This window comes from Corvus kubaryi, unplaced genomic scaffold (assembly GCF_017639235.1).
Source record: "Corvus kubaryi isolate FWS band 111438036 unplaced genomic scaffold, C.kubaryi_AGA036_p1.0 37220, whole genome shotgun sequence".
Lineage (NCBI taxonomy): Eukaryota > Metazoa > Chordata > Aves > Passeriformes > Corvidae > Corvus > Corvus kubaryi.
The window spans coordinates 14,844-25,829 of record NW_024581063.1 but is presented as its reverse complement, the minus strand read 5'-3'; the positions used below and the strand labels follow the sequence as shown (position 1 = coordinate 25,829).

The window sequence follows — 10,986 nt, the reverse complement described above, 5'->3', positions numbered from 1 at the left end:
CGGTTTTTGTCAGTGTTTTATTTTTAAAAACAGGTGAATCCACTTTTTATACATCATTGCACTTCAACAAATACACAGAACACGAGTTCATGCAGCTACAGTTACGCACATCATGAGAACCCTGGTAGGTCTATTTCTACAATCTTTAAATCATGAGAAATTACAGTGTCAAACTAAAGAGGAATAACTAGTTGCATAGAATATCACCATGCTGTAACACTTCATCATTTAAACAAAAAAAAAAAAAAAAAGAAAATTATAAAAGTTTGCCTGAATTGAATGTACAAGAATATGTCGAACACATCAGTGCAAAAGGATTTGAGAATTTACATGAGTTAACAAAAAAAAAAAAAAAAAAAAAATCACTTAAAAAGCAATCATATATATATATTTATAAACTGAAGGTTTGTTTTTGTTTCCAACTGCATCCCACCACCACCAGCAGCCCCTGGCACCACCCAGCCCTGACGCCCGACAGGACACCCCGCGCTCCGTGGTTAAAGCCCTTAAGGAAATGTCAATGTCCCTGCTGCGAGCGCCGGCCCGGCATCGCTTCCTCCTTCCAGCCATACAGTAAGGAATGAATATCAGCAGCTTCGAAATGAACCACAACGACTTCTGGTTTCCCCTCCCCCAAATATAAATATATACTGTATATATCTTTAAGTTTTGCTGTACTTTACAAAAGAAGTCTCACTAGATGGCAGCGGTGCGGTTTGAGCGGTGCCGAATTTAACAGCTACAGGAAGTAAAAAACAGCGCATGCGTGAACCCGCCTGGCTACTGCTCGTGTAAAGAGAGGAAAGGAGAAAAAAAAAGCAACATTCACAGCACATCAAGCCCAAAAGAGTTTACACCTTCTACACGGAAGCATTATTAAAATTCATCTGGCTAGGTCATCCTTGCAGGAGAGGCTAAATAAGGCATGCGTTAGACAGTCATATTGTTGCTCACTTGGAAAGGAAAGAAAAAAAAGAAATCAGACAGAACTGGAGTTCTAGAACCAAGAGTTCCAACCCTTAAATTTAGCAGGTCATATTGCCATCAGTCTCTCAGAAACTTAAAGCTCTAAAAAAGAAACGAGAAAGAGGTGCTAGTCAATGGTGAACAGCGCGAGCCGCCGCAGCCTGCAATCCCCACGGCTCCCGACAGCCCCAGCTCCACCTTTTACAGGGAATCAGGAGGGCTCAGCAGCTTTGTCTAGTTTTTAGCAAGCAGGTCCTTAAACCACCCGCCTGTTCGAGGCAATCAATGCTTTGGTCCCCCCCAGAAGGCCGGCGCGGCCTCGGCGCAGCGGCAATGTTTGAATCCAGGGAACGCGTTTGCTGCCGCGCCCCCAGCACTCCGGGCAGGAGGGCTGGGCCTGCCCACTCCCGGCCCGGCGCAGGCAATACTTACATGATGAGCATTTTTAATTTGTGTTTCTCTGGCGTAAGTTTTTGTCTTTGTGATTGTTTGTAGAATTGGTTTTCCTGCAGAAAGGGACACGAGAGAGAAGTGCACTGAAAATCAAGCCCCAGGTACGGGAAAAATGGACATTATTTGTACTTGGTTAAACAGCATTGCATGCTCCCTCCCTTTAACTGGCTGAAGACAACACCATTTTAGACTTTGTATTTTAGCACAGTATTTGTTTTCTAGCAGGATGTTGCTTTTCTTGCCTCCAGTGCTATACGAAACACACCAGAGGGTCCAACACCATCTGTAATGTCACATGCAATATCAATCCTATGATTTCTCACCTCCCACAACCCCCCAGATTAACCCAAACAGTACTTTTTTCCTTAAAACACACTTACATTGGCCCAGCTGGTTCATCATCTGCAGCAAGCGTCCCGATGCACCGAGGGAGAGACAAGGGAAGGAAAGAAAAAGAGAGTCAGTGTTTGCAGGGGGCCGCAGTGCGAGCAGCAAACTCATCTATCTACAGCATCAAAGGCCATTCCAGTCGGGAGTGCAAGGATCATGGAGTTACTGCTCTGGATTCGGGTTTAATGGCAGGTATGTTGCTTCAATGGGTTTAGTTAACACTTGGAATGCTGGTCATGAAGGACTGCAACTGTAGCGGACAGATTGGTGCAACATGGTCAAGACTCATCTTGTCCCCAAGTTCCAGTGGTTCAATCTCATAAAAAATAGATGAGGAGACAAACCAACGGTTCAGTTGTAAAATCCTGCTGGATGTTTGCTTGCATTGACTTTTTTTAAATATGTATTGTAATTTTTAAGTCATTTTTCCACTGCTGATGGGTAACTCCTGGGATACACCCCAGAGGGTACATACCCCACACTCATCTTCCCCCACGGACGACACAACCTCTGCATTCCCCATTTTTCTCAAGGTTTAATTAGAAGGGACCATGTTAGGAGGAGGCTGAAGGGGAACACTCGATTCCAGCCCCAACCATGGTCCGTGGGCAGCGGCATCCGATGTCACCAGGAGGAGTCAGGGTGCTGGGACACCTCCAGACACACTTCAGCTGCAGAGGCCTGACAGCACTGTCCTGCCCGTGGCCCTGGGCAAAACTCATTTAAGAACTGGGGGGAGCAAATCTGCCAATGAGGAATGTTTCATATTAAGTCTCTCATGACCAATTGGACTTTTTTTGGAATTCTCAAACACTGTGTTTTCTCCCATGCTGCAGTACAGAAGACAGAAATGCATTTACACAACAGTACAAGAATCAATCCAGGAACCTAATGCTCCCACAGATGGATTTTGGGGGGACCAATTCAAGCCCTGCTGGTTTGGGCACTTGACAGTTGCCATTCCCACCTCGTGCCAGAGGGATTTTTCAGGGAAGTCTTTGAGAAACTCTCAGCAGGATTCCACAAGGGTGCTTAGTGCACATGAAGCAGTTATGGAAATTACAGTCTTACAGTGTAGGCATCCGCATGAGCACACGCCAGGAGTAATGTCAGGGAGAGGGGACATTACTCCACCTGGGCCTTCGAGGCAACGGAGAGGCAAAGCCACCGCTAGCACAGACAGTGACCGGAACAAAAAATACTTCAAAAATAAAGAACTAACCACAAACCAAGAGCTTTACAGCCAAAATAACAGACTAGCGACACACCGGTGTCCACAGAATTCCAGTACCAGCAACAGTAACTATCGGACACGGTACAGAGAACTGGGACTAGGAAGGACAGCCAGACATCAATGTGCTGTTGTATATACAGTGAGATATACAGAGACACATCAGGTACTCAAACACAAAGCACAGCAGAGGAATCTACAGCTTCCTTCCACAAACATCTTTGGGAATCAAGGATCCGAGAGCAGCCGAGCTCCGCGCTCCGGGCGGGACGAGCCTGTGAGGGACAGCAAGCCCTGGCCCCCCAACACCAGCGCTGCCTCTGAGACCCAGCTCGGCTCCAACAAGCACCATCGACAGCTTTGGGAGTTTGTTTGGCTGGACTTCAGCAATACTGAACTGCACCGTGGACGCTCACTACAAAATAACCATTTTCCCTTCTCTGCTCAAAGATTTAAATGCCCATTTCAGATCAGCAGGTTTGTGTTTTCCAAAAAAAAAAAAAAAAAGAAGCTTCACATTTAGAACGGCTGCCATCGGTGATTCCTCACAAAGATCCCACAAAAAAGCCTACTGGAATACTTTAACTAGATGGTGGATCCCCACCACTCCTCCCTGTCCCACCTCTAACCTAAAACAGAGATAAAAAGACCGAGGGAAATTCCCAGCCAGCCGTTAAGTGCTGGAAAAGCATCCCCAGTACAGTACAGACACAGACCGAACCCTCAGCGAAACCAGGGGCAACAGAACAACAGAAAAACCAGTACAAAATCAGACTAAAGAAAAGGTTCAAAACAGCAAACTGAAATCCAAATTAGTTGTGAACGTGAATGAGGAAGTTTTCAAGAGTGTTAACGTTATGACTTGTGCGTTGTATAGACTGAAGCGGAGGTTAAACAAACTCCAAAGCATGCAGAGCTCTCACTTACCACCATTTTTTAAGGGTATGATGCAATTGAAGGGGGGAAAAAAAAAAGAAGTCATAGTAACCGACAAGATCAATATAACCCAAAGTTTTATGCCACAGCCCTGCTCTGGAACAGTCAGTACCACCTACGGCACAGGAAGGTCCTCCCAGCGCTCCCCACACGCTGCCGGGAGCGGCCACTGACCACACCGAGCCCCTCCTCCTGCAGGGTCTCCGCTGGGACTGGGCATCTGCAGGCTCCAAAACCCCCCTGGTCACAGAACACAGGAATAACCCCCACAGCCAAGCCTTTCCTGCGGGGATGGAATGACCTGCTCCATGGGGTCCCAAAAGCACACATTTCTGAACCAAAGGGGGAGAAGTGCTGCTTGTCTTTAACACATGTAATCAATCCCTGCAGGCAAAAATATCTGGGAATTAAAACTGGAAGATGATGACAACTAGATCTCCCTTAGCTCCTCCACTTGTATGGGAATGTGTTTTGTGGCCCCCCCCCCCCACTTTCAGCCTTAATTTACAAGGCATTTTAGATGTCACTCAGTTTCTTTCACCGCCTTTGGAAAGCTACAGGGTTTATTTTTAATATCAAATTAATCCTGGGAAGCATCTTGTGACTGGTGGAAGTTAAAAATGAAACACTAGCTGGTTCTTCCAGCACTAAGATTCCAATTTTTGCTTCTGAAGGGATTCTACATCTTGGCTCATGCTTTAAAACCTGCAAAGAATCGGTCCCAGACTGGTTTGGGTTGGAAGGGACCTTAAAGCCCATCCAGTGCCACCCCTGCCATGGGCAGGGACACCTCCCACTGTCCCAGGGTGCTCCAAGCCCCATCCAGCCTGGCCTGGGGCAGCTCAAATGCTCTGAAGGAGCAGCCAGAGCCTGTGGCAGCTCGGGGTCCTGTGTCATGATCCATTCCCACTGGGAACAGCTGGTGGCTATGGCCTCACTATGTACCTGCCTTACAATCTGCTCACCCTGATGAATTTGAAGTGTGGGAGAGAAAGATGTGCATAAAAGGGAAAAAAACCCCCACCAAGATCACTTGTTACAAAAGGCAAACGGTTGCAGTTAAAACAGTTTGTTTCTTTCAATTACTTACAGTAATAGCAGGAACAGGGAAAGTCAAGAAAAAAGCAAAAGAGGGTTAGAAAGAATGTGGGGATTTGGATGGAGCTTCTGCAGAGCCAGGAGAAGAAACACATTTAAGGGAAGTCTTTGGATTAGGCTGAGGAATGAGAGGGGAAGAATGAAAAGCGACACGTTATAACCCAGTCACCTCACGGCTTCGGACTCGAGATCGTCACTATGGATGCACAAGTAAAAACCGCTCCCAGTCCTACGGGGAATGGAGCCAAGGGGTTTTTACTTTCTACTTACCCCAGAAAACACCCTTTACACCAGGGGCTGTGCTGATTTTAGACTCTCTGATCCAACAACAGCAGAAACCCCACTCCCTTTAGGAACCTGTGCTACGCTACACTCAGGTGGTGCTGGCTGATCACTCCGTTTATGGAAACCAAGCAGCTCGAGCTCTACCACAGAGGAACAAAGCCATTCCCTTCTCTCCTTGTCCAGGGGAGCACCCCGGCATTCCCTGCTGGACCCGCCCCCCGCCGGGCATGCAGCCACGTGCCAGGGCATGCCACGCTCATGCAGCTCTCATCCCCAAAGCCACGGAAGCTGCACGTGGCCAGCCCCCTCTGGATCTGCCAGCCCCTGGCCACTCCCTGGGAACGGGAGGCAAGCTGGATGCTGCCTTACCAGGCATAAAGCAAGTCAGAACTCACATTCTGAAGGGATGCAGGAATTCCAGCGCCATCTGCCCTCCCCTCCTCCTTCCAGCATGGGATTTGGATGTGCTGGGAGAACCCCTCATCCACAGGCACCGCAGCAAACCCTGTGCCAGGCACCCCCCGATGCCACTGTTTTGGTGGAAGCAGGGATTTCACAGGTGCAACGTTCCTGTTCCTGCTCTCCAGCAGCAGGGAAAAGAATTAACTCCCAAATCAGAGTTCTGAGAAGGAGGAAACATCAGCGAAGGAGCTCCTGAGCAGCCCTGGCCCGAGGCACACCAAGCAGCTCACTGGACACACAAAGCGAGGTCCATGCACAACCCAGCCCTGCAGTCAGGAAATGCCAAAGTTAAAGGAGTGTCCCTGCTCTTCCAGCATGGGCAGTGCTTCCAACAGAGGGAACAGCTTCACACTGGGAAGTGTTTTGGAGCACAGAACTGCTCCAAGTGTACCCAGGAGTCCATCACCCTCCCCAGCCTCCCAGGGATGGAGCCATGAGCACGCTGAGCCAGGGCATTTGAAGCCTGCAGAACATGGAGATTGGAGGGAAAGGGAATTCGTTCAATTGTTTCTTTGGGCTGGCCAGGCAGAGTTCCCGGGAAAAAAATCCCAGACACCTGAGCATCCTCTCACCCAGAGAATGTTTCTGTCCCACCAGCTGCATCCCCCAGGACTAACTGGGCACTTGAGCTCAGCACCAGACTGGTCTCACCCCAGGGGCTGACCCAGCACACCCCGAACACTGACATTTGTGTAGGTTCACCTGAGCCAGCCCTCAAGTACCACCTGAGCACAGCACGAGGTGAGAGCTCTGTGCGGGCACCTGCAGCTCCCAGCAGGACCCCAAACCAGCAGCTCATCCTGCACTGCCCCAGTCAGGAGCCAAGGCGTGCTTGGGCAGCTCATTAACAGCTCCTCCTGCTCCAAAAGCCTTTGATTTTCCTGAGCACAGGAAGTGGCCACGTTTGCAGTTATCCGTGCGCTCCTCTCAGCAGGCCAGACGTTGGCCAGGACATCAGAGGATTCCTGAGGGAGGGTGGCAGACACCCTGAGGTGGATGTGTGGCACCCTGAGGTGCTGCAGAGGGGGGACACCACACGTCCAACACCTACAGCCCAACCCTCGGGACTGGGATCTTGACAGGGATCTGCAGCCAGCGCCATCCCGCAGCAGGAGGGCGTGCCAAGCCAAAGGGTAACGATCCCTGGGCACACATCCACAGGGGCCATCCATCCTCGAACCTTCCACTGTGGGACCGGGGCTGCCACACATCACAGAAACCTGGGCACTCAGGAAGGGCATTCCAGAGTTACTCCGCCCTGCGAGGACGGGCTGATGGTGGGGATGATGAAGCAATCTCAGTGTCTAAATGTGGAGAGGTCCAAAGAGAACATTCCCATCCCAGGAGGAAGGGCAGGAACAGCTCAGCGGTTGCTGTAGCACCATCTCATGTGGAGCTCTGCCATGAGCACGATCCCTAGAGCTGAGCACGTCCCACCGACACCAGGATTGGAAAAGCCAGCGGAGAGATCCCGGCTGGTGCCAGATGCTGTGGATAACGAGTGCTGTGGTGTTTGGCCTCAGCCTGCCGGCTCAGCCACAGCTCCCTGATGTTCCTGCCCCGCTCACTGCGGCAGCGGAGGCGGAGGTGTGATTTTGGAAGCAGGGAGCTGCAATTCCAAACGCTGAGCACGCCACTGCATTCCGGCATTAACTTTGGCATTTCGTAACCATGTCTTGAAAATAATAAAATTCAGGATAACCCCAGTCAAACGTCCACACGTGGGAATCAGCAGGCTCCTGGTGATTTCTCACGTGTGCATTTGCAAGGGCCCAGCTCCCGGGGTGTTCCCCACCACGGATGGCAGCACGGAAAGCTTCGATGCCAGTACGGAAAATGCACAACTATCCAAGGAATGTGGGACCCAAGGCGGCGTGATGCCGATTGCGTCCGTCAGCCAGGCAAACCTCATCCACAGGTACGGACTGTCATACTCAGCATGGATTCTTCCTCCAGGAAAGAGGACAGGGAGAACGTCTGACCCCCACGGAGGTGCGTCGTGTCACTCTCCAGGGCTCTGCCCTCAGAACAGCAGCCCCAGCGAGCACTGAGTAACCTCAGCTCCTTGGCTCATCATCCTGGACAGCTCCGGGGAGATGATGAGCCTGGATCCCTCGGGTACCTGAGGAGCGGCCAGACCAGCCAGGAAAACTCCTGCCTTGGAAAGAGGCAGTGAACTCTTCACCTCCAATGTGAGCTCCCCTGCACCACCACGGCGGCTGTGCTGCGAGCTGGTCACGCCAAAGCCAATTCCTGCTGGATTCAGTCCGTCTGGGGCTGCTTGCAGGGAATATTTGGGTATCAAATTACCAGGACCTTGTTCTTCTGGTCCTTGTGCAACTTCACGCAATGAAAATTCTGAACGCAGGGAACTGCAATCACTGACATGGAGATGGGTATGTGCAAGAGAACATGGAAATTGACTGTTCCGAGTTTTCCGGGCTGGTGGAGGTCCCTGAGGCCACGCTGAGGGCAGGACAAGCCCCGGAGCCACTGGAAGCTGTTAGTGATGCACAGAACATGCACTACGGTGCAACTGGGGGGCTACACCCCAAGAACAGTCCCACACATGCTCTGTAAGCAGTTAGTAAGTGCTACTCAAGGCTTACAACCAAAGCTGGTTTCCTCTAGGGATGCACTACGTCAGCCAGTTCTGATCCAAGCCTCCCCTTCTCCCATTATTCCATTTCTTGTGTGTTCCATGAGCTCCTCTCCTCACTCTGGATCCCGTGTGAGGCCGGTGAAGGTGGCTGTGCCCAGCCCACACACACATCACTGTTTCACACCTCTGTTTCCATCCCCTGCAGCCCCACAGCCACACCCAGCTGCCCTGGCAACAGCTCCCACTGGGAAAGGCCTGGCCAGCCCGGGAGGGTGCTGAGGGTCACTCCAGCACGCTGCCCTCCACCTGCATCCATCGTGTTCCTACAGCACCATGACATTCCTGCTGCTTCTCCCAAGGAGTCCTTGCAGAGGTTTTCTCGCTACACACTGGAGTAAGCTGCTAGCAGCACATTAAAGGCTGTTTCTCAGCGTGGATCTTGCAAATACTCAGCCTCACGCTGCCCCTTTCCCCAGCTGTGCACAGGGGAAGGTGTGCAGGAGAAGCTCACAGATTAAAGTTACTACTATTTGTATGTACCAAACACAGATTAACTAATTATTGCTACCATCAAACCTGATAATAAGCCCTATTTTTATAAAACCTAATCAGTGGCTACAATTAGATACAGTTTCAGAGCATTCCTTAACTACAGATTCAGCTACACAGCAGATAAGAGCCCTCCCCCCGTCTCTGAACCCTGAACACATTTGAGTTTTGCAGCACCTTTGCAGCCCCAACCCCTTGAAGTGCAACGATTCCTTAGTTTGAGTGTCATGTTCCTCACAGCCCCTGCCCAGTGTCCAACCCCGAGGCCACGGGGAGGAGCGAATGCCACCACGGGGGGAGGGTGCTGCCAGCTCTGCCCCTGTGCTGCCCTGCGCTCCTCGGGGCAGCACTCCTCAGGAAAGAGACGGGAGCACTCCATCCCTCGTGCAACAAAGCTTGAAAGGTATCCATAACCCTCCCACCCCACGGTCTGAGCCCCCCTGAAATCCAGCGCTGCGCCTTGGACCCTCTGCGCTTAATGTCCGGAGAGGGAGGAGAGGAGGAAGGCAGGAGCGTGGAGCGGGACAGAGCGGGCTGCTGGTCCTTCCTCGCTCCTCCAGCAGGGCGCTTCCCGTTGCGGGCCGAGCTCCGTCACAGGCGGCGCTGGGCGCACTTACCGTCGGGAACTTCGTCCGGCCGCTTCCGCTTCTCGTAGATGACGATGATGACCACCAGGATCACGATCTCTGCCAGGATGCCCAGGAAGGGCCACAGCGGGGCCAGGTGGCTGCGCACGCGCAGGATGGTGGTGACCGACACGGAGCCCACCTGGTTGGTGGCGTTGCACTGGTACTCGCCGGGGTCCTCGTTGATCTGCAGGTTTGTGATGCTCAGCTCGGTGTAGTTCTCTTTGTTGGAAATGAAGAACCTGCCCGAGGAGTTGTTGATGTCCTGGCAAAGGGACAGGGGTGGGAAACGGCAACAGCTTTAAGTTCTGGGGCCTTTGTGTCACGGGAACTGCAAAGGATTTGCAGGAGGAGCCCAGGCCTGGTGTTTGGCTCTCCAAACACCACCAGAACACCCCGAAGGGAACCCTGTGCTCAGCGGGGCCCGATCGCTGCCAGCACTTGGCCACTCCTGCAGCACCACCCCTTAGGAAGCTCACACTCAGCACGGAACACTCATCCCACCCTGTTCTTTGTTTAACATCTTGGCTCCATCCATCCAATTCTGCAGCTGGGCTGGAGGGGTTAGAAATTCCCAGCTCCTCCCTGCTGTTCCCAGTGCTGGTCACATTTTCCTGCTCACTCCATCACTGACTGCATGGAACAAACAGATCACCCAAGCACTCATAGGGATCACTGCCACCTCCTCATAGTGAGTCTTGTGAGCTCAAGCAGTAAAACCTGGAGGAATTTATAACCCAGTGTGGTTTCCAATCATATTTCATAGCTCAGATCTTGCAGTTTGTAGCAGATTTCAGAAAATGGCTTTCAGGGCAAGTTCTTAACTTTGCCCAGCAATGCAGTGAGCAATTTTTTTCACACACCAATAATATAAATATCAACGTAACACTCATCCATCCTCAGTGCTGCCAAAAAATATCCACCTTCACTCACACGCTGGAGGGACTGCACGTTGAGAAGTTACAGAGCACCTTCAACAGCCCATCCCTAACCCCAAGGTGCTGCTTTCCTCCCTCTCTGGGGGGTCTGGGCAGGTGGAGACACCCTGAGCCCCCTTCCTTACCTCAAACACCCCATTGACCTTCTTGCGCCAGACCCACTCGGGGTGGGGGAAGCCCACGGACTTGCAGTACATCAGGGCCTCCTGGCCCTCGTTTTTGTTCTCACTCCTCTTGTGCCCGGTGATGTCAGGAGTGGCTGCGAGACAACAGAGCAGCTGCTAAGTGCAAACAGGCTTCTTTCACTCATCGGGACACAAAAGCTCTGCAGCTCCCTGGAGCTGGCCTTTCCCACACCGAGGGGAAGTTACAGAAGGAGAACTGTGCTTGGGTGTGTCCCTCGGAGCTGCCCCAAACCCTGTGCTCCTGTGTCTGTGTGTCTGTCTGTGT

General features: G+C 51.6%; 1 protein-coding gene across 2 annotated transcripts in view; it reads right to left on the bottom strand.

The window, feature by feature from the left end:
- Position 1: 1 nt before the first annotated feature.
- The window catches only part of NPTN (neuroplastin), a 23,145-nt gene continuing 12,160 nt past the window's right edge, over positions 2-10,986 (bottom strand). Inside the window, exons 4-8 of one of the 2 annotated variants that reach the window (XM_042022685.1) lie at positions 10,662-10,795; positions 9,590-9,863; positions 1,800-1,821; positions 1,399-1,472; positions 2-1,068 (exon numbers count right to left, since the gene is read on the bottom strand). In XM_042022685.1, coding sequence (XP_041878619.1) covers positions 1,412-1,472; positions 1,800-1,821; positions 9,590-9,863; positions 10,662-10,795 — 491 coding nt within the window. In that variant the 3' untranslated portion in view covers positions 2-1,068; positions 1,399-1,411. The remainder of the gene's footprint in view (positions 1,069-1,398; positions 1,473-1,799; positions 1,822-9,589; positions 9,864-10,661; positions 10,796-10,986) is intronic. The other variant, XM_042022684.1, reaches the window with a different exon arrangement.